This window comes from Corvus moneduloides, chromosome 1 (genome assembly GCF_009650955.1).
Source record: "Corvus moneduloides isolate bCorMon1 chromosome 1, bCorMon1.pri, whole genome shotgun sequence".
Classification (NCBI taxonomy): domain Eukaryota; kingdom Metazoa; phylum Chordata; class Aves; order Passeriformes; family Corvidae; genus Corvus; species Corvus moneduloides.
In genome coordinates, this window is record NC_045476.1 from 947,499 (window position 1) to 973,984 (window position 26,486).

Below are 26,486 nucleotides of genomic sequence, written 5' to 3' on the forward strand. Positions count from 1 at the left end.
AAGCACAACGTGGAACAGCACAGGACATGGAGTGTCCAACAAAGGTTGATCAGTTTGGGGGGGATCAAAACCACCAAAGACCCCCTGACCCGTTTCTAGGAGGATCCAGAGGGATGGACTGTGTCTGCTCACTTGCTTGCATCAAAAGTGAAAAAAGTGGCCCCAGGGTGTGGAAAACTTGGCTATAAAAGGGTGATACAGCATTCACAGGGGCACCTCTGGGATCCTGGACACTGTGTCAGCTGGATCGATGCCAGAGCCAAGACTGGTGATCTCCTCCCCTTCGCCTCTCTGACCTCCCTCTCTCTCTTCCCTCTTTTCTTTTACTCTGCTATTTCTCTTAATACCAGAAGATAAGGGCAAAAATACCAATTCCCACACTGAGTGTGGAATTTTCTAATAGAACTTTGTGAGCTTTTTTGGACCCCTCTGACACCTGTCACTCCGTTTTGCCCACGGGCATCTACAAACCTTGGGAGCTTCTTTCTTCTTGGGAGCGGGACACAGGGAGTCTGGAGGAGCAGAGCTGCCCCTACCTCCACATGGCCCCCTCTCCCTCCAGCAGATCCTGTTATCAGTGTTTGGGACACAGCAGCTCGTTAACTCCATGTTTCCCAGGTTTTCTGCAGCATCTCCATGTTCCACTTTCACGGGGTTTGGAAAATTGAACAAAAACAGAAGACCGTTAACAATGTGGGAAAATAAATGCAACACAACTTTAAGGCTATGCAAAATTGAAACCATATTCCAGGCTCCCCGGCCATTTTACAACTCCCAGTAAGGATCTCACCCTCCAGGAATTCTCCCTTGGGGCTCAGCAGCAAGGAGCCCCAGGATTTAACAGTGGGAATGAGCTGCCTCCCAGGCTCTGCAGCCTTCTTTCTGTTTGCCACTGAAGAAAGAGGCTTCCTCATACAGCCACAGGGGCAACACTTCCTTTCCCAAAGTATTTCACCCAAGTGGGTGTTTCCTGACACCGTTTCACTCATTTAGTGGACAATTAATACCTTTAACTCACTTGTTCCCAGCCCAGTCCAAGGACTCCGGACTCCCGGGATAACATTTCAGATAATTTCTCTCTATTCAGACAATTCTTCTTTGTAACAAACATCACAAACTGTTCCATGTCAACGCGGTTTCTCTCCCACATGGATCCACAGCCAGCAGTACCTCCAACACCTCCCCAAATCCACAGGCACCGGTGAATGGGAAAACAACCCCCAGCCACCTCCCTTTTCCTGGGAGGGGCTCGGGATGGCTGTTCCACAGCCTTCTCCTGCCCTCAGGGTCTGGCACAGAGCTGCCCTGGCCCAGCGAGGGGACCCCGAGGGGGCCGTGGGTGATGTCCTATATGGAATGCATCACGGAGCCCCTGATGTTCCCGCAGGGCCAGCTGACCAGCGGCACGTGTGTGTCCTGCATGTGACCTTCCTGATGCTTCAGCAGGCTCCTCTTGAGCACAAACCTTTTGCTGCAGAGAGGACACTGGAAAAGCCTCTCTCCCGTGTGCCGGCGCTGGTGGTTCAGGAGGTAATCCTTCCTCCTGTAGGTTTTGTCACACTTGGAGCACTTGTAGGGCCTCTCTCCCGTGTGACTTGTCTGGTGCCTAACGAGCCAGGAGTGGCAAACAAAGTTTTTCCCACAGTCGCTGCAAATGTAGGACTTGCTCCGGCCCTGGCTCTGCTGCTGGGCAGGGCTGCCCCGGGCCGGGGGTGGATCCCAGCAGGGGCTGGCTCCCGATGTGTCCGTGGGGAAGCTCTCCTCGTTTTCAGCAGCTTCCTCTGCGCCCAGGCTGTCCTGGTCACGGGGCCTGCCTGTGCCCGGGGGAGTCTCTCCACACTCGGAGCGGGGCCCCAGCCCCTCGCAGGAGGCAGGAGCAGCTCCAGGGCCCCTTCCTTTCTCTCCCGGGTGTGGGTGCAGCAGAGGGAACACCCTCTGACACGTGGGGCCTGGAAACATCTCCCCTTCTCCCTGCGGTGCCTGAGGCTGGCCCTGCTGTGGGGAGTTTCTCTCACACTTGTACACACAGGGCTGCTTTTCAAGGCTCCTTTCCTGAGCACTAAAGAACTCGTACTGGGCATCCCCTCCAAGGCCGTTCCCTTTCGCGGTGGTGGTTGTTTCCATCATTTCTGAATTCCACTGACTGTCCCATGGCACTCCATGGCTGGGATCTTTGGGAAACCCCTCTCCTGGCCTTCCTGGTATCTCTAAGTCACAGGTCTTGTTCTCAAAGCAGTCTGCTGGATGGTCCCTCTTCAAATTTTCATCTGAAACAGAGAGATTTCAGAGATTTTTAATTCAGGAGTCTCCTTAGGAATGTCCCTCCCAGCCTACAGCCACATCATTAATACTGACGGCGGGAACAAGTACCAGCGTCCACTGAAACAGTATCTCCAGGGAAATAGGACTTTTTTAAACTGCATTTTTAAATATCCGTTCAGTGCCCCCCCACCCCCTGGGAGAAGAACCTTTTCCTGATATCCAACCTAAACCTCCCCTCCTAAGCCTATCAGAAGCACTCTCTGCTCCCAGGAACTAGAGTTGTCTAATGAGCATCTGTTTTTTAATGAACAGCCTTGGAAACTTATTTTTCTTGCCTGAAACACCCAAGTAGAATAATATTTTTGTTATTGAACTTTCAAAGAAAGTCACTGACTTGAACTGCAGCCAGGACGGAAAATCACTGTGATTAAAGCCCACTCTCTTGTGACTCTATAAACTGCGGTCCAAAGTGAGACCCACTGAGCTCCTGATTCCCAGAAAATAAAGGAATGTGTGTGTCCCAAACACTGATAACTGGATGGCCATGGAGCCAACCAAGGACTGTTGATTAACGTGACATGAGAAAGAACAAGATTTGGCTGGAGAAGGGGGGGCCATGTGGAGATAGGGCAGCAATTTCTGGGACAAACATCCTTGTAGCTCCTGAAGACAAGCACAACACAGCACAAAGGCAGGAATGAGGGTAAGAAGTGGGAATGGATTATAGGGGGGCGATCAAAAGCCCAAAGCCTCCAAGCCATTTCCAGAAAGGCCTGGAAGAACTGACTGCATGTGAAGTGAGGAACTTGTCTTCAGGGTAGGGAATCCTGTCCATAAAAAGGACTGAGGGTGCCCTCCATCCCCTCATCCACATCGTTGATAAAGACATTAAACAGAATGGCCCCAGTACTGAGCCCTTGGGACACCACCGGTCACTGGCCACCAGCTGGTGTCACTCCCTTGCCCAGCACTCTGTGGGCCCAGCCCTCAGCCAGGTTTTTATCCAGGTAAAAGCAGCACAGACTCAATCCATGCAGCTTGAGCACACCTCTGGGCTTGCCTCAACACAAGCCCAAGCCAGCGCCTCTGACAGCTTTTGGCTGGCTCAAGGGGGAAGGAGTCTCTTCAGCTGACAGAACCCAAAAGTTTTGTCACCAAATATTAACCAGCAGACTGAGGTCTGTCCCAGTTCTCTCATGGTTTACATCGTAAGGTTGTGACATTTCATACAGTATTAAAAAATACTCTAAACTACATTTACTGTCCCTGAAATCCCAGCTAAAATCCATTACTGACCTGTACTTGGAACTGTAGAGATTTCCTCTTTCTCCAGGTCCTGTTGTGCAGGGCAGGGTGGCTCCTCCTCTTGTTTAATCCACGATGAAATATCCGTTGCATAAGTCTGAAATCCTGTTTATTGGGGAGAATTTACACAGCTGAGAAACACCGGGGGAAGGCACAAAGCACGGATAATTCGGGAATGCACAATGGCACCAAAGCATCAGGGAAGACACAACATGAAGAGCCATTAAGGGGTAATTCCTGCAGTGGAGTTTTTGGCAGATCCTCACCTGTGTCAGGATCTCTTGGAAGGTCCTCGCCCTCTGTGCCTGGCAGCTCCCTGGCATCCACCTCGCTGCCTTTCCTGGTCTGACTGGATGCCTCAGGATTGTAAAATCCTCGCTCTGCTAAGGGAGAAAATCCAGGAGAAGTGGATCATACCTGCCTAAGCTCAGGATTTCACAAGGCCGAAAACCTGCTCTGGTTTGGGCTTTGTTTGGAGGTTGTATCCCCAAGCCCAGCTCCCCATAGCCCAGTTTCTTAAGGAAACCTGTTGGAAAGGTCTAAAAATCCCAGCTGGCTGCAAAGACAGTAAGCCAAGTTCCGGTGGAGCCAACAGGCAGCATTGCTACCCTTTGTAGAGTGAGGAAAATCTGCAAAGCAGAGCAGCTGATTTGTAAAACAAAGAGGTTCCAAGTGAGAGGGCAAAGAACAGGGCCCAGGGCTCTGCAGCCTTTCAGAGGAGTCTGTGTGCTCATCCTTGCCCAGGAAAACCCCAGAAGGGAAGGGAGGAGGGAAAGGGCAACCTGAAGGGATTTAGGGGAGGATGAAACATCTCCTAATCCACACTTGGACAAAAACCAGCCATGCATCTGAAAGCTCCAAAATGTCCTTGAGAAGGGAAAGGGCAACACCAGCCCTCGCCTGTCGGGGCTGCTGGCAAGTCTGCTCAAAACTTCTAACAGATTTGGAATACATGAGCAGAGGTGGGGAAAAAAACCCCCACACAACCTGGAATTTAATCCCTCATCTTAGATTTCCCTCCGAGGTATGCAGTTACTCACCTGGGCAGGGCTCTCCAGGAGCTTCTGCAGCCTCCTCCTCCTCCCGACCTGCAGTGCACAACTCTTGCTTAATTGGGATTGTGCTGTCTTCTGTTAACAGGAACCAGTGTTATTTTAATACCATACAAAATTAATTCCAATTGTCAGCCCAGCCCAGGCAGATCTGCTCTGTTCTAGCTCACATTCCAGTGAAAACCTCACTCCAGTTCTAGTTCCTGCTGACCAAGGCCTCTTGAACAGACCTGAAATGTTGGTTACAAAACCCTTAGCAGATGTTTGAGCCTGAGAAACACACAACATTTTCATACAAGTGAAAACACGTTCTCCATGGCCCCAGGAGAGGCCAGAGCCACTTGAATTCTTGTCATTGAGTTTCGTTTCTCTCTTGGCACCGCTGGAGTTCTGTTGTTTCCTTTTCAATCCCTCTCAGTCACACACCACTTCTCACCAATCAGTGAAACACTCGTGAGAAGAGAGTTCTTAGAGAGTTAGTCATGAAACTTATTGAAAAAAGAAAACAGAAGTCTGTGGAATAAATAAAGAAAAGCAGATGGGCCTGTGCTCTGCACCTTTACAGTGCAGACCTGGCCAAGGGGACTGATGATTCCCCAGGAGAGGGAAAAGAAGAGTGTGATGGAGCATCCTGGAAAGGCTGGTGGGGATGGCAGCCTGACAGCTGCATTTGGAAGACCACACTCAGCACAGCAAGCGCCTTGGAGAGAGGCTAGTCACAGAATCATGGAATTGCCATGGAAAGCCCCTTAAGGTCATTGAGTCCAACCATCCCCAGCACTGCCAAGGCCACCCCTGCCCCCTGTCCCCAAGTGCCACATCCACAATGGCTTTTAAATCCCTCCAGCAATGGGGACTCCACCCCTGCCCTGGGCAGCTGTGCCAGGGCCAGACAGCCCTTCTGGGGAAGGAATGTTCCCAATATCCAACCTGAGCCTCCCCTGGCCCAGCCTGAGGCCGTTCCCTCTCCTCCTGTCCCTGTTCCCTGGGAGCAGAGCCTGACCCCCCCGGCTGCCCCCTCCTGTCAGGGACTTGTGCAGAGCCACAAGGTCCCCCCTGAGCCTCCTTTGCTCCAGACTAAAACACCACCCACACCCCAGATGCCCCCAAAACCTGGCAGGGGCAAAAACCAGGCGTCCCCAAAACCAAGCCTCAACGCCACTCACCGGTGCCGGTCTCTGCAGGATTCCCTTTCCTGTCGCGGTCCTCACAGCTCTGGGCACTCGGCTGGTTCTCACCCTCTGCTGGGGCCTGGGCGTTGTGTCCAGCGGTGTCCGGCCCTGTGGGGAGCAGAGGGTGAGGGGCAGCTGGGGGAGCACCGTGGGGCTCCCTCACCGCCCGCCCTTACCACATCCCAGCTGCACATGCACCCGCACCTTGACCTGCATCGCTCCACGAGGGAACAGCATCCCACTCAGAGCTGTGAGGGAATGGGTCCCACCCAGAGCCGTGAGGGAACAGGATCCCACTCAGAGCTGTGAGGGAATGGGTCCCACCCAGAGCCGTGAGGGAACAGGATCCCACTCAGAGCTGTGAGGGAATGGGTTCCACCCAGAGCTGTGAGGGAACAGGATCCCACTCAGAGCTGTGAGGGAATGGGTCCCACCCAGAGCTGTGAGGGAACAGGATCCTCTCAGAGCCGTGAGGGAATGGGTTCCACCCAGAGCCGTGAGGGATCAGGGATCCTCTCAGAGCCGTGAAGGGTCAGAGGCCCGCTTAGAACTGTGAGGAACCAGGGTCCCATCTGAGCTGTGAGGGGCTTGGGGATCCTCTCAGAGCCAAGAGGGAACAGGGTCCCCTCAAAGCAGTGAAGGATCAGGGATCCTCTCAGAACTGTGAGGGACTGGAGTACCCTCAGAGCCATGAGAGATCAAGGATCCTCTCGGAGCCATAAGGCACTTGTGGATTCTTTCAGAGCTGTGAGGGACTGTGGTCCCTATCCATTTAGACTGGATATTGGGAAAATTCCTTCCTGGAAAGGGCCTCCCAGCTGTGGCACAGCTGCCCAGGGCACTGGTGGAGTCCCCATTGCTGGAGGGATTTAAAAGCCATGTGGATGTGGCACTTGGGGACATGGGACAGTGGTGGCCTTGGCAGTGCTGGGAAATGGTTGGACTTGATACTCAGAAGCCTTTTCCAACTTCAGCAATTCCATGATTCTGTGATTGCAGAGCATCAGCCTGCCTGTGCACAGGAACAACCTCTATTCTTCCTCTCAGTCCTGGAAAAGCAGCACCTTTCTGTGTCACTTCACATTTTGTCTTGAATTCAGGGTTCTATTTTTGCAATTCAAACAACACAAATCCCAAAATAGCTCTGAGATTTGTTACAAATACATGTATTTTTCTCTGAAATTCAGGAGAGCTGGTCTGGAACAGAAAAACCATGACTGACTGTAAAATACTGTGTCATCTCTGGTATCAAAGGCAGCTTCAAAAAGTGATGAAACACGGAGCATGTAAAATACAGAAACAGGCAAGAAAGGGCACCTCAGGTTGTCTGTAGAATAATCCAGGAGCGCTGCTGAGATGATCCCAAATAGAACTCAGGGTATTCTGGTCACAAGGGAATCACAAATGTCCCTGCACTGCTTTACAGGGCCACAACTTTGCCTTTTTATCCCAGAATACATCCTGCTCTTATAGAATCCCAGAAAGATTTGGGTGGGAAGGGACCTTAAAGCCCATCCATTGCCACCCCCTGCCATGGGCAGGGACACCTTCTACTATCCCAGGTTGCTCCAAGCCCTGTCCAGCTTTTCTTTGGACACTGCCAGGGATCCAGGGGCAGCCCCAGCTGCTCTGGGCACCCTGTGCCAGGGCCTGCCCACCCTCCCAGCCAGGAACTCCTTCCCAATATCCCACCTAACCCAGCCCTCTGCCAGCAGGAAGCCTTTGCCTCAACATTATCCTGCAATTTAGGGCACTTAGAACATAAAAAAAAACCCCAAAAAACCAAATCTAAAATGAACCAAGTTCTAACTGGACCAGAAAACCCGGAGTTTTGTTTTCCTTCTTCCTGTACTAAAGCAGCGAATCGGCCAAAATGTTAGGGAGAGTTCTAAACTCATTTATTCCTGATCTGACCAAGCAGATTGTGACTGGAAGTCGGTTTCCGTATCCAACAATTAAATCCATGAGGAGATGAAATGCAGCAGGAACCCCAACAGTTCCACTGTGAGATGCTGCCACGACACCATCAAGTCAAAAGGATCTCTCCACGAAATTTTGATGCAAAATGAACTGTTGATTTCATGGACTTCCTCAGGAGGGAATAACTCCATTCAAATCATGCAATGGTCCACAGAACCCATGGATTCTTGGATAAGAGCAGGCTAAAAATGCTCTTCACAAGTGAGTATTTTGACTGAAAACCCAAATTTTATGCTGAACCAGTAAGGATAAGCTTTTCTGTGGGAAGCCCATTTCTGTGTGACCTAAATAATAATAAGGTCATTATTGTTCAGCTGTTTTGATTTGTTCATTCCGTTTATTTTCAAATTCCCTCCTCTTCACCCTCTGTATTTGGATCTAAATCTCTCTATAACTTGCAATATTCTACCACTCTTGTGACAGCACTGATGAGGACTCTGGAGGGCAACAACCCCCCTGAACTCATGTTCCAGAACAAACAGCTGCTGTCAAAACACAAGTGAAACGCACCAAGAAATAAAAACCCCCAGAAAACAAACCAGAAACTAAACATTTTTTCTCTTCCTGGACTCAACCCATCACGACCACAACACTGAAAATGTTTTGCTGGCAGAAGGATCGACATGATCTGGGCAAGAATTGTATTGTGAGCTTATTTACACCCTATTTTTAGACATTTTTACACTTCAGGCCTGTGTGGATTTCAGATACACACATGGAGAACCATTCTCCTGCTCAGGTTCCACCACAGTACTGAAAAAAAATTAAAAACAATTGAACCTCCTGGTTTTTTTTTATTTTAGGTTGACTTCTGTTTCTCCACCCATAAGGTACAATACTAGAAACTGCCATTTACAGCAGGTAACATGGTTTGAAAAATAAAAAAGACTGAAAAAAGCATTTAGAGTTTCACAGGCATAATGTCATTTTTATTAAAAATCAAGTCTTTACTGCTGCAAATTTAATCAGCATTTTTCAAATAGATAGAAACAAGTTCCCTGCCCTGAAGCCTCAAAGAATAAGTTAAAAAAGTTATAAGAGCAGTTTAACCAGAATCCATAGAAACCCACTGGTTTAAGTTTATCCACTTAATGGACAAACCCAAAGTGCTCGCCAGGACACTGAGCAGGAAGGGAAGGAGGTCCTTGTGGAGGACACAAGACAGGACCCACAAAGGAGTGGAGCCCTCTGGACTCACACACACGACAGAAATCCTTCCCTGGGAGGGTGGGCAGGCCCTGGCACAGGGTGCCCAGAGCAGCTGTGGCTGCCCCTGGATCCCTGGCAGTGCCCAAGGCCAGGCTGGACATTGGGGCTTGGAGCAGCCTGGGGCAGTGGGAGGTGTCCCTGCCCATGGCAGGGGGTGGAACGGGATGATCCTTAAGGTCACTTCCAAGTCAAATCATTCCAACATTCTGTGACAGCCGAGTTTGCCCTGCTTGGCTGAGGCTCCTTCCTGGATTCCTTCAGCTCCTGCTGTGCTCACCAGGCACAGCCCTGTGCTGTGTCCCCCTCTCTGCCATCCCCTTCCCAGGCCACATTCCTTCTTTCCCAATATCGAAGCTCTCCACCTCCCCACTCTGGACAGTGTCCCCGACTGCCATGTTCCAGAACTTCACCCAGCTCCCCAGATACTCAGGCATAACATCATCAATGGAGAAGGCCTTGAGAATTGTTCTCAGCTTAATGATTCCTCGTATTCCGAGGGATTCATTTCAGGTATGCCAGTCTCCTCACCTGCAGCGCCTCATCGTCCCAGCGCTCTAACCTTCCCAACAATTAAACTGTCCCGAGGCTTCCTGCCCAATTCCCACCTCAGCATGGCTCCTGCTCTCTCCCCACTGCCCCACCTGCCTCCACTCAGCACCCACATCTCAGCACACACTGTCCCACAGCAGCAATGTCAGGGATTCCCACATCTCCAGCAGCACAGGATGCTGTGGAATCACTTGGAACTCACCCACACCAAGCTCCGAAAACTCCATGCCCTCCATAGTTCCCTGCTCCTTTGCATAGGGCTCTTCCTCCTCTTCCTGCTTCACGGTGACCGCAGAGCTCGGCTCTGGAATGCTGCAGTCTGCTGAGGAAAAGTGGAAACTCCTTTACTGGGAAAGAGGAAACTCCTTTACTGGTTATTGCAGCACCACTGGACTCCTCCCTTGCTGCCCCAGGAAGTTGGTGCCCACCCACCCACTGTCTTGCCACACACAACCTCTCCAGCACCTCCCATTCCTGCTTCTGGGAGCTCTGCTCTGTCCTGTAGGGAAGTGGTTCCCCCTGAACCCCCCAGTTCCAGAGGGTCCTCCACACCCTCGAGCCCAGGCCCTTCCACAACACTCACCATGGCCAGGTTCAGCCAGCCCTGCTCTTCCCTCCTGGTTTTCCTGCGCTTCTCTGCTGTCCCAGCTGCTCACATCGAGTTCAAACAGCAGAGCCTCTGCCAATGACAGAAATCATGGAATCAGATCACGGAATGCCAGGAGGGTTGGAAAGGAGCTTCAGGATAATCCAGCTTCACCCTCTGCCATGGTGAGGGACACCTTCTGCTATCCCAGGCTGCTCCAAGCCCCAATGTCCAGCCTGGCCTTGGACACTGCCAGGGATCCAGGTGCAGCCACAGGGCAACCTGTGCCAGGGCATCCCCACCCTCACAGCCACGAATTTCTTCCTGACTTGTAATACTAAAAATCAAACCTGTTACATTTTTTCTCACCCTCTGTTACTCCCCCTGAAACTGGCTCCTTTTGAGATCCAAGAAGTTCCCTCTGAGCAAACCAGGACCATCACCATCACCTGTCTGGTGACAGCCTCTGTCTGGTGACAGCACCACTCAACCCTCACCCCCAGGATTACACCTTTAATTCATCCCTTGCCTGCACCTGGTTCTGCTGGGATCTCTCCAGGAGCTGGCTCCTCTTCACTGCAGGGCGCTTCTCCTCCTTGGAGCCGGGACAGGAGGGCAGGTTCGGAGATGACATCGTCTGACAAGGAACAGGGATAGGAATGCTTCCCTGCTGCATCCACAGGGAGGAACGCACCCAGCTGCGCTCCCCAAACCAGCTCCATCAGCTCCAACACATGGTTGGGCAGCACGCAGAGTCCTCAAACACTGGCCTCGGCCTCACCGTGTTCCCACAAATCTGCTTCCCAAGTATGGGAAAGATTCCCCAACCAGAGCCAGTCTGGAAGTGCTGATAACCGACCCAACAGCAACACTCACCCAGCAGGACCAGGGCTTCTCTCTTCCCTGTCAGCACCTTTCCATACAGCTCCCTCTGCCACTCCTCCAGGTTCTCCCACTCCTGAGTGGAAAAGCCAGTGGCATTGTTTTCCAACGCCACAGCTGGGGCCTGCAATCCCAAAAGTGACACACTCAGCACCGCTCCTGGAACACAGAGAATCCTCCTCCCTATTTATCCCTGCTACCAGGCATCAGGGAAAGAAAATTCCTGCCTTGGGGCATCCTCTGGACACTGAGAGTAACAGGCTGGATCTTTGCTAAACTTTGGGAGATGAATTGTGAATTCCACAATATTCTCCCTGTGTGGAGCCTGATCCCATTGGGGAGCTCAGACTGGGGAAAAACTTCCTGTTGGTAAAAGCGTGTCAACCCCTCCTTTTGTAGGGAAGACCAGCTGAATATAACAACACACAGGAGAAATCACTTCCTGCTTCGTGCCTTCGCACGACAGGCGACAGAAGAAATCTTAGCAGAGTTTGTGAAATGATTTCCATGGCGGAAAGCTGCCGGAAGAGGTGAGGAGCAGAGGAGCCTCTGCGCTGTCCATGTTTCCCCCAGACCCCTTAAAGACCCATCCGTTACCGTGGGGACCTCCACCCCTGGGGGCAGCCGCAGGATCCAGAGATTCCTGTTCTTCAGCAGGTTCTCCATGTTCTCCAGGCGCCGCTGGAGCCGCCCGTACTCCTGGACGAGGGTGCCCAGCGCCGCGCACTTGCTCTCCAGCTGGTTCCCGAACTCCCCGACCATCTTCTCGCAGTCCAGGTGCTTCTTCTCGCTGTTCCCGGCGCGGTGCTCCAGGCTGAAGAGGCGGGACGCGTGTGCGGCCACGCTGCGCTCCAGCGCCTGCACGGCCGCCACCACCGTCCACAGCGAGATGGTGCTGCCGCCCGCCAGCTCCATCCCCGCACCGGGAGAGACGGAGCGCAGGGAGAGGCTGCGGCTCCGGGCTGAGGAAGGGCGACAGCGGGGCAGGAGAGCCCCGCTTCGGCCGCCGCACACCGGGACCGGCTCGGTCCTTCCCGTCCCTCCCGCCCCGGAGCTGGAGCTCTCCGCTCGGACCGGCCCCTGCCCGCCGCCGCTCCGCCGCCGCTCCTGCCCTCCCCTCGCCGCCGCCTTTCCTTGCCGCCAAGAAGCGCCGCTTCCTCTTCCTCCTCCGCTTCCGCCGCCGCCACAGCGGCCCCCGCCGGCCGGCAGCCCCCGCAGTGATTGACAGCTGTCAGTCACCGGGAAAGGGGCTGATCGGAGTGCCAGGAATCCCCCCGGGGTTCCACCGCAGCGGCTCTTCCCCGTGAGTCACAGAATCCCAGAACGGGTCAGGCTGGAAGGGACCACAGTGGGCACCTGGTGCCACCTCCCTGCTCCAGCAGGGCCATCCCAGAGCTCAGGGCACGGGATTACATCCTGACAGCTCTGGAATATCCCCGTGAGGAGACCCCACAGCCCCTCTGGTCTCTGCTCAGGGCTGGGCCCTGCCCAGGGCAGCAGTTCTGCCTCCTGTGCAGGTGGAACTCCCTGCGATCGGGCCCTGCCCGTGGCTCTGGTGCCGCTGCCGGGCCCCGGAGCAGAGCCCGGGCCCTGCCCTGAGCCCTCCCTGCAGCCAGGGACAGCCAGGGCTGAGGGCCCCTCTCAGCTGGGGCTCCTCTCGAGGCTGAGCAGCCCCGGCTCCCTCAGCCTGTGCTGGGCACGGAGCTGCTCCAGGCCCTTCCTCAGCTGCGCAGCCTCCGCCGGCCCCGCTCCAGGAGCTCCCTGTCCCTGCTGTGCTGAGGAGCCAGAGCTGGACACAGCACTCCAGAGGTGCCTCCAGGGCTGGGCAGAGGAGCAGGATCCCTCCCTGGCCTGCTGGGAATGCCCTTCCCAATGCACCCCAGGATCCCATTGGCCTCTTGTCCCCAGGACACTCTACTGGCTCAGGGACAGCTGTTTGTCCACCAGGACCCCTCGTTCCTTCCCCATGGAGCTGCTCCAGCAGGCTACCCCAGCCTGTGCAGGTACCTGGGGCTGTTCCTCCCCAGGTGCAACACCTGTGCTTGCCCTTGTTGAATTCCAGAAGCTTCCTCCCTGCCCATCTGTCCCTCTGAAGGGCCACACAGCCCTCGGGGGGATCGGCCGCTCCTCCCAGCTTTGAGTCCTCAGCAAACCTGCTGGGGAGGCACCAACCCCCTCACCCAAGCCAGTGGTGAACCAGCCAAACAATACCGAGCCCAGCAGATCCCAGTCCTCCAACCACACCCCGGGCCACTGACCCCGACCCTCCGGGAGCTGCCACTCAGCCAGTTCCCAACCCATCCCACCGTCCATCCATCCAACCCACCCCTCCGGGAGCTCGGTGCCGCCCCTCCCAACCCATCCCACCGTCCATCCACCCTCCCCACCCCTCCGGGAGCTCGGTGCCGCCCCTCTGGCAGCGTGTCCTGTGCGGGCCCGGCTCGGCCGCAGCCGCGCGGGGCCATGGCGGAGCTGCGGGCGCGCCTCGCGGCGCTGGAGCGGCGGATGGAGCGGGCGGAGGCGGCGCTGCGGGACCGGCCCCTCGCGGCCCTGCGGCTCCACGGGGTGAGCGCCGCGATGGGGGAACCGGGGAGACCCCGGAGGGGGCGAGGGGGGGTCGATTGTGGGGCTGAGGGTGGGACTGAGGGCGCTTGGGGGGGTGATGGGGGGCGAGGAGGGCCGGGAGTGGGATGGGGGAGTCACTTATGGGGCCCTTGTGGGGCTGGAGGTTGGGAGTGAGACTGGGGGCGGGCACTTAGGGGCTGGGGGGAGGTTGAGGGGTAGCTTGGGGGCCGCTTATGGGGCTGTTGCAATGGGAATTTGTGGCTGGGAGGGAGCCTGGGGATCGCCCGTGGGGCTCTTGAGGGGCTGGGAGAGGTTTGGGGGGGTTCCTGAGGGGGCTGCAGTGTGTTTCAGGAGACGGGATGGGAATCCAGTGGATTCCCGGCTGGCCGGGAGCTGTTCGGGTGGCTCCTCAGGGGGCAGCAGTGGGTTTCAGGAAACTGTGGGGATGAATCCACTGGGCTCCTGGGGATCTGGGAGCTGTTTGAGGGAGCTGCGCTGGGTTTCGGGAGACTGGGGATGAATCCAGTGGGCTACTGGGAGCGGGTTGGTTTAGGGGGCTGGGAATAAGCAAAGGGGACTCTGTATGGGACTTTTGGGGCTATTGAAGGGCTGTGGGTGTCTGAGGGTCTGGGAGCTGCCCTGTCCCACATGCCAGCCGGTGCTGCAGGTCCCGGTGCTGTTCGAGGATGTGGCAGTGCGGTTCAGCCGGCAGGAGTGGGCGAGCCTGGACGAGGGACAGAGGGAGCTGTACCGGAGCGTCATGGAAGGCAACTACGAGATGCTGGTGTCCCTGTGTAGGCTGCGTTTGCGCCGGTTTGGCAGCCCCAGGGAGCTCTCTTGGGGTCACTTCTCTGCCTCTTTGCCTTTCACTGGAACCTCCAGCTTTCAAATAATCCTCTCCTTCCCCTGTCCCCTCCAGCAGCGGTTGGAGTGTGGCAGGGACACGCAGGACAGGGTAGTAAGTGCCTGTTGTCTTTTCCTCGGGGAGAACAGGTACACTGTTGGTGTTGTCATCTCCCTGGGTTGTCACCTCCAAAATTCCCTGGCTGGGACACCCCTTTCCATGAGAATTTTCCCTAAAATCCAGCCTGAACCTCCCCTTGAAGCTGTTTCCTCTTGTCCTGTTCCCTGGGAGCAGATCCTGATTCCTCCCTGGCTGCAGCCTCCTGTCAGGGAGTTGTGCAGAGCCACAAGGTCCCCCCTGAGCCTCCTTTGCTCCAGACTGAGCCCCCCCAGCTCCTGGTGCTCTGTTCCCCAGATCTGTTCACTTCCCTGGACATGCTCCAGCCCCTCAATGTCTTCCTTGTTGTGAGGGGCCCAGAACTGCCCCCAGGATTCGAGGTGGTCCCTCAGCACTGCCCTCATGCTCCTGGGCGAACATTCAGTCAGGAGCCTCACAACTCCTGTCTTTCAGGGTGTTTTCCTATCTGCAAGGTGAATTTTCTGGGAGAATGGGGAAATCTTTAGCAGGGGTGGAGCAAAGATGGGTTTTCTTGCAGCTGTTCCCAGGGGATTGTCAGAGGCTGCTTTCCATATTCCCCTGTCAGCTCTGCCTGCTGTTTCCTGTCTGTATCCATAACTCCCGTCGTGGCCTCGGTTGGAGATGAAGTGTCCTGGGCTGGGACTGGCTCTGTTGCCTGGCTGTGGGTGCAGAGTCCCTGTCCCATCATGTCCCTGATGCCTGTCTTGCTCTTGCCCAGACTGTGCCCTGTCCAAGCCTGAACTGTTATTACAACTGGAAAGAGAGGAGCTGAGCACGCCGCCGGAATCGGAGCCAGAGGCAGCAGAGGTGTCCCCAGAGCTGGCTGTAGGTGGGTGACACTGGGTTTCTTTTGTGCCAGGAGCTTCTGGCTGCTCACTGGGACAGTGGCCTCAGTCCCAGGGACTGAAAATCCCAGAATCCCAGAATGGTTTGGGTTGGGAGGAATCTTAAAGCTCATCTCTTTCCAAGCCCCTGCCATGGGCAGGGACACCTTCCACTGTGCAGGTTGCTCCAAGACCTGTCCAACCTGGGACACTTCCAGGGATTGGGAAGTGTCCGCTGTGAGGGAATACCTGATGGGGTGTGTGGATAGCCTGGAAGCCCCTGCCCCAGCAGCTGCTGGGTGTGAGGGATCCTGACACCCTGTGGAATGGGATCTGCACTGGCTCCTTGGAGCTCTCTCCTGGCTGCTGGTGAGTCCAAATGTCCTTGTCCTCCACAGAGCTGGCCCGACAGAACTGCACCAGCGATGAGGCGCTGCTGGAGACAGAGACATTGGAGAGGGGCTGCAGGGAGCCGGAGGAAAGTGGGAATGTGGCAGAGGACAGTGGGAATGTGGTAGAGGAAAGCAAGAACCTGGTGGAGAAAAGCAGGAGCCCAGTGGAGATGAGTGGGAACCTGGCAGAGGAAAGCTGGGATCTGATAGTGAAAAGTGAGAACCCGGTGGAGGAAAGCAGGAATCTGGCAAAAGAAAACGGGAGGCCAGCAGAGGAAAGTGGGAACCTGGCAAAGGAAAGCGGAAACCTGGTGGAGGAAAGCAAGAACCTGGTGGAGGAAGGCAGGAGCCCAGTGGTCCCGGAGAACTGCAGCACACGTGAGTGCCTGGCAAATGCTGCTGCTGCTGCTGTGAGGGGTCTTGGATCCCTGCCCGGCTGTTCCTCACCCACCTCCATTGCTGCTCTTGCCCTCACAGCACCCGTCCCTCTGGAAGCTGCTGCTGTCCCGGCGGATCTCGGCCAGCCGACCCCGTCCCTTCCCTGCCCTCTTTCCGTGCACTGCCAGGAACCAGTGGGTCAGAACTGTTCTCCCCCTGCAGCAGGTACTGGGGCAGAACCTTTATCACTTCTCGGCGGGGCTGGCAGCTTTGGGGGGGTCTGTTGGGCCTCTCTCCAGGCCCAGGGCTTCCAGGAAAGAGCAGCAAATCCTGTTGCCAGCATTGAAACCGTTTGAGATAAGGCCCGGCATGGCGTTGGCTCACCTGCCCAGACAAGCCCCAGGGTGGTTGTCAAGTCCCCTGTCCTACCTGGGTGATGTTTGCCACCTCACACTGCTCTTGGGGTGTCTACAGGGAGGAGTTGTGGCTATTTGTGGGTTTTACACAGTCCAGGAACTGGGCTGGAAGAGGAGAGCGAGGCTAGGATTTGTGCTGCTGGGAACAGGGTGGGAAGTGAGGGAGGGTGGGAGCAAAGCCCTTTGCTGTTCATGCCTCAAAACCATGTGGAAAAGTGATGTTTGGATTCTAAAAAATTCCCAGTAGATGCTGAGGCGGGGATCCCAATGGAGGTGCCGCAGGAGGAGATTGCTGCAGAGAAGCCATCAATGCCCAAAACACCCGCTAAGGGTCCGGAAGAGAACAAAGGTCTGGAAGAGGAGGCTGTGAAAGATTCAGGGAATACTGGCCAAGATCTGGTGGCCGACATTCCCAAAGAACCAGGAAAGGAGGTGACACCAGATGTCTGCAGAATGATGGAACAGGCAGATCCCAGCCCAGGGGAGCTGGAGAAGGAGTCCTGCGTGGGCCGGTCAGCGGCCTGCCAGCGAAATGCCACCCGGCGGCAATATTACTCCTGCCCCATCTGCAGGAAAACCTTCCTGCTGAAGATCAACCTCCTGATCCACCAGCGTGGCCACACCAACTGGGTGCCCTACGTCTGCGTCCACTGCAACCGCAAGTTCATGTCCAAGAAGAAAATCAGGCGGCACCTCCGTGCCTGGGCAGCCAACGGGACGTGCGTGCCCTCGGAGCTGGAGGTGTGTCCCAGCCAGGTGCCGTGCCCGGCATCCCATCCCCAGACCTGGGCAGCCAACGGGACGTGCCAGGCCTCAAAGCCAGAGGAGTGTCCCAGTAGGACACCGTGCCCAGCATCCCAGCCCCAAACCTGGGCAGATAACAGCACCTGTCAGCCCTCGGATGCGAAGGCCTGCCCCAGCCAGGGGCCATGCCCGGCATCCCAGTGCCCAACATCCCAGCCCCAAACCTGGGCACCCAATGGCACCTGCCAGCCCTCGGACGCGAAGATGTGTCCCAGCCAGGGGCCACTTCCAACATCCCAGCCCCAAACCTGGGCAGCCAATGGCACCTGCCAGCCCTTGGATGCGAAGGCACATCCCAGCCAGGGGCCACTTCCAACATCCCAGCCCCAAACCTGGGCACCCAATGGCACCTGCCAGCCCTTGGATGCGAAGGCACATCCCAGCCAGGGGCCACTTCCAACATCCCAGCCCCAAACCTGGGCACCCAATGGCACCTGCCAGCCCTTGGATGCGAAGGCACATCCCAGCCAGGGGCCACTTCCAATATCCCAGCCCCAAACCTGGGCAGCCAATGGCACCTGCCAGCCCTTGGATGCGAAGGCACATCCCAGCCAGGGGCCACTTCCAATATCCCAGCCCCAAACCTGGGCAGCCAACGGGACCTGCCAGCCCTTGGATGCGAAGGCACATCCCAACCAGGGGCCACTTCCAACATCCCAGCCCCAAACCTGGGTAACCAATGGGACCTGCCAGCCCTCGGATGTGAAGGCACATCCCAGCCAGAGGCCACGTCCAACATCCCAGCCCCAAAACTGGGCACCCAGTGGGACCTGCCAGCCCTTGGATGTGAAGGCACATCCCAGCCAGGGGCCATGCCCAACATCCCAGCCCCAAACATGGGCAGCCAACGGGACTTGCCAGCCCTCGGATGCAAAGGCACATCCCAGCCAGGGATCGTGCCCAACATCCCAGCCCCAAACATGGGCAACCAACGGGACCTGCCAGCCCTCGGATGCAAAGGCACATCCCAGCCAGGGGCCATGCCCAACATCCCAGCCCCAAACCTGGGCACCCAGTGGGACCTGCCAGGCCTCGGATGCAAAGGCACATCCCAGCCAGGGGCCATGCCCAACATCCCAGCCCCAAACCTGGGCAACCAACGGGACCTGCCAGCCTTCAGATGTGAAAGCACATCCCAGCCAGGGGCCACATCCAATGTCCCAGCCCCAAACCTGGGCACCCAGTGGCACCTGCCAGCCCTTGGATGCGAAGGCATGTCCCAGCCAGGGGCCGTGCCCGGCATCCCAGTGCCCAACATCCCAGCCCCAAACCTGGGCAGCCAATGGCACCTGCCAGCCCTTGGATGCGAAGGCACATCCCAGCCGGGGGTCACGTCCAACATCCCAGCCCCAAACCTGGGCACCCAGTGGAACCTGCCAGGCCTCGGATGTGAAGGCACATCCCAGCCAGGGGTCACGTCCAACATCCCAGCCCCAAACCTGGGCACCCAATGGGACCTGCCAGCCCTCGAAGCCAGACGAGTGTCCCAGCCAGGGGCCATGCCCAACATCCCAGCCCCAAACCTGGGCACCCAGTGGGACCTGCCAGCCCTCGAAGCCAGACGAGTGTCCCAGCCAGCCCCTGTGCCCGTCCTCCCAGCCGCAAGCCCCGAGCAGGGACTGCAGCGCAGTGTGGCAGGAGCCCGGCCCTGCCAGGTGCTCGCTGGCACCTGGGAAAATGATGTACACGTGCAACGAGTGCATGGAAAACTTCTCCAGCCAGGGCTTCCTGACCGTGCACCAGCGCCGGCACTCCGTCCACCACCTCATCCTGTGTCCCTGCTGCAACCGCAGCTTCACCTGGGTCTCGGACTTTGTCCGGCAGCACTGGGCGCACATGGGCGTCCGGCCCCACCAGTGTGGCATCTGCCAGAAGACCTTCAAGAGGTTCTCCCACCTCAAGGCGCACCAGAGGATCCACGGGCGGCAGGAGCGGCCCTTCACCTGTGCCAACCGCGTGCCCATCACGGAGGCACCTGCAGCAGGAGACGGGGTGGGAAGCCAGGATGTGACCCCCCAGGGATGAGGCGCTGCTGTCAGACCTTGAGGTGTCCTCGTGGGAATGGGAGGCCACTGTTGGACCTCAGGGTGTACTCCCAGTGATGGGAAGATGCTGCTGAAATTTGAGGTGACCTCCCAGAGACTTGAGGTGACCTCCCAGGATGCTGCTGATGGACTTTGAGGTGACCTCCCGGACACAGGGTGCTGCTGATGGACTTTGAGTTGACCTCCTTAGGACAGGAGGCTGCTGTCCGATCTTGAGGTGAAGAATGGGATGGTGCTGATGGGATTTAAGGTGTCCTCTCAGGAATGGGATGCTGCTGATGAACTTTGAGGTGTCCTCTCAGGAATGGGATATACTGATGAACTTCAAGGTATCCTCCCAGGAATACGATGCTGCTGTTGAACCTCAAGGTGACCTCCCAGGAATGGGATGCTGCTACTGGACCTTGAAGTGACTCCCAGGGATGTGATGATGCTGCTGGACCTTGAAGTGACCTCATGGGGACTGGAGGCCACTGTCAGACCTTCTCCCCTCTCTCCCTCTCCAGATGAAGGATGGAGCATGGGCAACATTTTCTGGCTCCCCTGTCCTGGTGTGGGGATGGGGGCACCTGCCTGGCCCAAGCGAGGGGGGCTCCTCATTCCCAAGCCCTGGTGGGGCGGGTGGGATGCTGGGAGTGGGTCCCTTTTCTGGAGAGTGCCAATAGATGCTGTAGAAACCATGATGCTGAGTGTGGATTCCTTGAGGGGGCTCCGGGAGGGTCCTGCCGGGTCTGGCTGGGTGGGTGGCACCAGGAATGGGATCCATGGTGTGGAGTGATGGAAGAGTGAGAACTGAACACTGGGTGGGGGGTGTCACCTGCTGCTGGGGGCTGCAGTCCCAGTCTGAGATGGGGATGGGGTGGGATGGGATTTGGGGTCCAGATGGGCCTCTGGGAATGGTGTTGGGGGTCGCTGAGCACTGAGGATTTGGGCGCTGGAGATGTGATCCCCATTGCAGGGGTGGGGATGGATGGGAACGGGAAAAGGATGGAATAGGGATGGGATTTGGGGTCCAGATGGGCCTCTGGGAATGGTGTTGGGGGTCGCTGAGCACTGAGGATTTGGGCGCTGGAGATGTGATCCCCATTGCAGGGGTGGGGATGGATGGGAACGGGACAAGGATGGAATAGGGATGGGGTGGGATGTGACAGAATGGGATGGGGATGGAGATAGGATGGGACAGGACTGATAGAGCCTGGCTCTTTGCTGTGGGATCTGGCAACAGGACAAGAGGAACAGGCAGGAACTGCTGCCCAGAAGTTCCACCTGGACAGGAGGAAGAACTTCTTCCCTGTGCAGTGACTGAGCACTGGAACAGGTTGTCCAGAGAGGGTGTGGAGCCTCCCTCACTGGAGTTATCCCTCACTGGAGTTATCCCAGAATGGTCTGGACACAATCCTGTGCCCCGTGCTCTGGGACAGCCCTGACTGAGCAGGGAAGTGAGACCAGATGAGGCACTGTGGTCCCTTCCAACCTGACCCATTCTGGGATGGGGTGGGGATGGGGCTGTCAATGGGATGGGATGGGATGGGATGGGATGGGGTGGGATGGGATGGGCTGTTGATGGGATGAGATGGGGCTGTGGATGGGATGGGGCTGTTGATGGGATGGGATGGGATGGGATGAGATGGGGCTGTGGATGGGATGAGATGGGGCTGTGGATGGGATGGGATGGGATGGGATGGGATGGGATGGGATGGACTGTCAGTGGGCTGTCGATGGGATGAGATGGGGCTGTTGATGGGATGGGATGGGCTGTCGATAGGATGGGATGGGGCTGTGGATGGGATGGGATGGAATAGGATGAGATGGGCTGTGGATGGGATGGGGCTGTGGATGGGATGGGATGGAATAGGATGGGATGGGCTGTGGATGGGATGGGGCTGTGGATGGGATGGGATGGAATAGGATGGGATGGGATGGAATAGGATGGGATGGGGCTGTGGATGGGATGGGATGGGGTGGAATAGGATGGGATGGGCTGTGGATGGGATGGGGCTGTGGATGGGATGGGATGGAATAGGATGGGATGGGATGGAATAGGATGGGATGGGCTGTGGATGGGATGGGGCTGTGGATGGGATGGAATAGGATGGGATGGGCTGTGGATGGGATGGGATGGGGTGGAATAGGATGGGATGGGCTGTGGATGGGATGGGGCTGTGGATGGGATGGAATAGGATGGGATGGGATGGAATAGGATGGGATGGGCTGTGGATGGGATGGGGCTGTGGATGGGATGGAATAGGATGGGATGGGATGGAATAGGATGGGATGGGCTGTGGATGGGATGGGGCTGTGGATGGGATGGAATAGGATGGGATGGGATGGAATAGGATGGGATGGGCTGTGGATGGGATGGGATGGAATAGGATGGGATGGAATAGGATGGGATGGGCTGTGGATGGGATGGAATAGGATGGGATGGGATGGAATAGGATGGGATGGGCTGTGGATGGGATGGGATGGGCTGTGGATGGGATGGAATAGGATGGGATGGGATGGAATAGGATGCGATGGGCTGTGGATGGGATGGAATAGGATGGGATGGGCTGCGGATGGGGCCGGGCCGGGCCGGGGTCTCGGCGCGGCGGCCGCGGGAGGGGCGGCGCGGGCGGCGCTGGGCCGGCAGGGGGCGCTGCGGCGCGCGGCGGTGAGGGCGGCCATGGCCCGGTGGGGCCGCGCACAGGTAGCGGCGGGACCCCCCCGGCACCGCCACCCCCGGCGGGACCCCGGGCCCGGCCGCACCTCACCGCCCTCTTCCCCCCGCAGCAGGACCCCGAGTGGGCGCCCGAGGCCTGGCAGGGCGCGGGCCCCGATCCCGGCGCGGGCCCCGGCGGGGCGGCCCCGGCGGCGCTGTCGCTGCGGGCGGTGGCGGCGGCGGAGCGGCGGCTGGAGCGGCTGGAGCGGCGCGTGGCGGGGCTGGAGCGCGCGGTGCGGGCCGGCGGGGCCCGGCTGGCCGCGCTCCTGAGGGACAACTCCCGCCGCCTCCGCCGCATCCAGCGCCAGCTCCGCCGCTGCCGCTGCGGGGGGAACCGCACCGGCACCGGCGCCGCCCGGGAGCGGACACAGGTAACCGTGACGGGGCTGGGGCCCCGGGAACCGGGACGGGCCCGCATGGTGACGGGGACGGGCCCCAGGGACTGGGATGGGACCCGGGGAGTGGGAACCGGCCCCAGGGAATGAGGAACGGGACGGGCCCTGGGGAATGGGGATCGGGCTGAGCCCACGGTGACAGGGACAAGCTCTGGGGAACAGGGATGGGGATGAACCCATGATGACAGGGATGGGCCCAGGGTAATGAGGATGAGTCCCATCTCACAGGGATGTGGCCAGGGTGGCAGGAATAGGGCGCAGGTAATGGGGACAAGCCCCAGCTGGTGGGGACAAGCCCCAGATAACAGGGACGTGCCAGCGGTGACAAACGGGGACAAGCCCCAGCTAATGGGAATGTGCCAAAGATGAACAGGGATCTGTCCCATCTCACAGGGTTGTGCCCAGGGTGGCAGGGACAAGCCGTAGGTGGCAGAGATGTACCCAAAGCAATGAGAAAGTGCCCCAGGTGATCATGTGGCCAATGGGATGTGCTGTTGGCTCTCGGAAGCTGCACGGAGCCAGATGGACACAGCTCCTCTGGTGCTTGTCCCTGTCTCCAGGGAAGAGGGGGAGCAGAACACCCGCCCCGAGTGTTTCAGCCATGTTGGGCCCTAGTGGGGTGATGTGGGGTGGTGCCACCTGTCCCACTCCCACCTGAGGGGTCACTGCTCACCTGGCTGGTGGGATGGATCATGAGAATCTGCCTCTGGTCTGGGGAGAAACAGCTGAGCCTCCCTGGGATGTCTGGGAATGTCCCTTGTGACGTGGCTCTTCGTAGGAGCTTCAGACCCCCAGGGATCTCCTGGGGCTCAGGGAGGGGCTCAGTGGGGACCCCCACGTGGAGCCTCCTTTACTTCCAGGTGCCGGCAGCAGGCGAGGGTGAGGCGGGCACTCTGCCGGAGCAGGAGCTGGGGAGCGTGGACAGCCGGGAGCTCCGTGGGATTGCCGGGAAGGGGAATTACGAGGCCATGGTCCCTCTCAGTGAGGATCACTCAGACCATGTCAGAGGCATCGTCATCCCTGGGCTGACCCAGCTTCCGAGCCCTTCCCACGTGGAATGTGGGGGAATTCCAGGTGACATGTTCTGCAGCCAGTGTTCCTGCACCGTTTTTTCCTGAGATATGGGCTGTGGATGGATCACCCTGCAGGGATTTGCTGCAGAAAGTCCTACATTTTAGCACTCACTAATTTTGGGCTGAAATTTTAGAGCTTGAGTGTCCAACAGGCACTTCCTGTGATAAGCAAAACCATGTGCCTGGTTTGGCTGCCAGTGGCCTGTGTGATCGGATGTCCTGGAATTCCAGGACTCCCCTTTGGCTGGTCCCCACTGTCAGCAGTTTATCCCATTGCTCCCTCCTTCCCAGGACCTGAGGATGCTGGTTCCAAACCTGCACTGCTGCCACCAGCCGAGGACAGGGAGGATCCAGGGACCCCCGGGCTGCCAGAGAAGGGAGCGGTACCAGGACAGCTCGGTGACAGTGAGTGACAGTGAGGGGAGCTGAGCATGGGCACTGACAACCTGCCTGGACTGAGCGGGGTTCATAAGGATGGAAAATGGGAAAACCTGGGGCAAGGCTCAGTGAGGGTGGCTCTGGGGCTTGGTACCTGTGGGTGGATGCTCCCTCCTGCTGCGGGGAGGTTTTGCTTAGATCCTTTTCCCTGGATTCACCCACTTAAACTCTGCCATTCTCGATGGGGTCTTCCCAGGATGGAGGACTCTGCAGCTCAGCTTTGCCTTCACATTCCCTCTGGTTCAGTTTTTTTGTGAGGATTGTACTGTCAGTCCTTAGTGTCCATTGAGTCCAGCATGCCCAGGGCAGGGGTGGAGTCCCCATTGCTGGAGGGATTTAACAGCCCTGTGGATGTGGCACTTGGGGACATGGGGCAGTGGTGGCCTTGGCAGTGCTTGGTTGATGATTGGACTTGATCGTGGAGGGCTTTCCAAACCTCAGTAATTCAGTGATTCCATGACATCCCTGAGGTCCAACAAGCTGCCCGGACAACCCCCCTTCACCTCATCTCCTCCTGGGAAATCCTTCCTGCTCCCTTGCGTTCTTTGCCAGTTCCTCTCACTTCTGCTCCTGCTCCCACTCTGGAGCTGCAGGCATGGGAGGACTTCCCTTCCTGGGAATGAACTGTTGTCTCTCCACAGGTGAGACGATCGTGATCAAGATGGAAGAGCAGCAGCCGCAGGAGGACGGAGCTGAGCTCCTGGCACTGCCGATGGCGCCCGCGGTGAGGCTGGACGAGGAGCTTCCCCTCAGCCAGGAGCAGCCGGTTTCCTGGGAGAGCCATGGCGTGGCTGGGCCGAAGGCGGCTGGAGAGGGCTTGGGGGAATTCTGCCTGGGGGAATTCAAGCCAGTGATGGTGCCGGTGGAGGCTCACCCTGCCCCAGGCCTGCCCTTCCCCACGGAGCACGCGCTGGGCGTGGGCACGGAGCAGCCGTTCGCCCTTGCCCAGGGAATGCCACTGGGAGAAGACCCCGCGGCCGAGGTGGCCTCGCCGCAGCCCGGCTGGGAGCAGCAGAGCCCCCAGGATGATCCCCGGGCGCTGCCGTCGGGCTGGAAGAGCGTCCGGCTGACGCGGAACCTCCTGGCGCGGCAGCAGAGCCGGGCGAGGAAGAGCAACGGCTCCTTCATCTGCACGTCCTGCGGGAAGAGCCTGGCCCACCACGCCGCGCTGCTGCGGCACCAGCGCCTGCACACGGGTGAGCGGCCCTTCCAGTGCCCCGCCTGCGGGAAGAGCTTCAACGAGAAGTCCAACCTCAATAAGCACTACCGGATCCACACCGGGGAGCGGCCGTACCGCTGCCCCGCCTGCGGCAAGGGCTTCGTGCAGAAGCACCACCTGCAGAAGCACCAGCGCATCCACGGGCCGCAGTTCCGCAGCGCCTGGCCGGGCCGGCCGGCGCGGGCCAGTGCCGCCGGGGAGCGGCTCTACCGCTGCATTGAGTGCGCCGAGAGCTTCCCCCAGAAAGCGTCGCTGGAGGAGCACCAGCGCCGGCACACCCAGCAGCGGCCCTTCCAGTGCCACAGCTGCACCAAGAGCTTCCGGCACCGGCAGTCGCTGAACCACCACCAGAAGGTGCACGCCGTGGCCGCCTCTCCGGCCGGCAGCTTGCCAGGACACGAGCCAGAGCTGGAACCCTGCAAGGCTCTGAGCCAGGATAATCGGTAGCCAGAGGGCTGGAGAAGGGAAGGGACAGTGGTTCTTCAGCGGTGGGACATGCTGGGCAGCTGGGACTTGCGGCACCACCGGGAGTTTGTCCACGATGCCGTGGGACTTGTGGCACCACCTGGGTCTCAGGATGAGGAGCAGGAGGAGGAGGAAGGAGGCTGCTGTGCTGTTCCGGCAAGGAAGGGCCCAGGGTGGATGGGACCGGCCACGAGGCAGCAGAGGAGGGTCAGCAGCCGGAGCCGAGCTGGGCAGTGCCGCTGCCCCGTGGATTCAGCAGAGGAGTGGCTCTGTTGGATCCCATGGAATGGTGGAACTCGGGTTGTTTGAACACCACCACCGTGCAGGGAGGTGGCCTGGGGGCAGTTGGTGGCCCTGAGAAGGCTGTGGGGGCTGGGTGGCAGGAGCAGCCGGGAAGAGAATCAGATAAAAGACTGAGCTGCCGTGGTCTCCTGTTGTGCTCCAGGGTGGGCGAGGGGCAGCCTGGGGGGTGACATCCCTGGCTCAACAAGGATGGGGCCATCAAGGGAGGAGTGCAGAGCTGCCTGCTGGGAATGTGTGATGGGAATGTGGAGCAGTCCCACAGGAATTCCCCATGGGATTTGCTGTAGGATCTGGGCTCCACGGGACTCCCTGGCAGTGCTGAGGGACACGTCCCACCCCTGGTGGCCAGGGCCACTCCATCCCCGGTCCTTCCCTGCTCCCCTTGGCCGCTCGTCCTTCCCAGCTGGGGTTCCACAACTCTCCCAGTGGGGGGCTTTGGAGCTGCTGGCAGTGACTGCCAAAAACCTCCCGGTGAGAGCTGTCGTGGCT

General features: G+C 57.9%; 3 protein-coding genes across 19 annotated transcripts; 2 read left to right on the forward strand and 1 right to left on the reverse strand.

The window, feature by feature from the left end:
• Positions 1 to 694: 694 nt before the first annotated feature.
• Positions 695 to 13,265, reverse strand: LOC116439347 (zinc finger protein 212-like). 5 transcript variants are annotated; one of them, XM_032098813.1, is made up of 11 exons: positions 13,005 to 13,265; positions 11,595 to 12,330; positions 10,992 to 11,121; positions 10,651 to 10,752; positions 10,113 to 10,208; positions 9,732 to 9,851; positions 5,786 to 5,899; positions 4,608 to 4,697; positions 3,834 to 3,950; positions 3,559 to 3,672; positions 695 to 2,267 (listed from the first exon to the last, which is right to left on the reverse strand). In XM_032098813.1, exons 2-11 carry the CDS (start codon positions 11,910 to 11,912, stop codon positions 1,348 to 1,350), a joined length of 2,121 nt encoding a protein of 706 aa, XP_031954704.1. In that variant the 5' UTR covers positions 11,913 to 12,330; positions 13,005 to 13,265; the 3' UTR covers positions 695 to 1,347. The 5 variants fall into 5 exon arrangements, with proteins under 5 accessions (XP_031954704.1, XP_031954785.1, XP_031954957.1 ...); XM_032098894.1 differs by lacking the exon at positions 13,005 to 13,265 and having other exon boundaries at positions 9,732 to 9,848; positions 11,595 to 12,609; XM_032099066.1 differs by lacking the exon at positions 13,005 to 13,265 and having other exon boundaries at positions 4,608 to 4,694; positions 11,595 to 12,609.
• Positions 13,266 to 13,325: 60 nt separating this feature from the next.
• LOC116451728 (zinc finger protein 282-like) lies at positions 13,326 to 20,084 on the forward strand. Of its 13 annotated transcripts, none has more exons than XM_032130799.1 (7): positions 13,326 to 13,562; positions 14,230 to 14,356; positions 15,263 to 15,373; positions 15,767 to 16,138; positions 16,238 to 16,363; positions 16,799 to 18,570; positions 18,754 to 20,084. In XM_032130799.1, exons 1-7 carry the CDS (start codon positions 13,461 to 13,463, stop codon positions 19,381 to 19,383), a joined length of 3,240 nt encoding a protein of 1,079 aa, XP_031986690.1. In that variant the 5' UTR covers positions 13,326 to 13,460; the 3' UTR covers positions 19,384 to 20,084. The 13 variants fall into 13 exon arrangements, with proteins under 13 accessions (XP_031986690.1, XP_031985834.1, XP_031989260.1 ...); XM_032129943.1 differs by having other exon boundaries at positions 16,799 to 18,480; positions 18,565 to 20,084; XM_032133369.1 differs by having other exon boundaries at positions 16,799 to 18,387; positions 18,907 to 20,084.
• Positions 20,085 to 22,068: 1,984 nt separating this feature from the next.
• Positions 22,069 to 26,116, forward strand: LOC116440457 (zinc finger protein 768-like). Its single transcript, XM_032101313.1, has 5 exons — positions 22,069 to 22,092; positions 22,176 to 22,475; positions 23,360 to 23,573; positions 23,864 to 23,977; positions 24,652 to 26,116. Exons 1-5 carry the CDS (start codon positions 22,069 to 22,071, stop codon positions 25,674 to 25,676), a joined length of 1,677 nt encoding a protein of 558 aa, XP_031957204.1. The 3' UTR covers positions 25,677 to 26,116.
• The last annotated feature ends 370 nt before the right edge of the window (positions 26,117 to 26,486 follow it).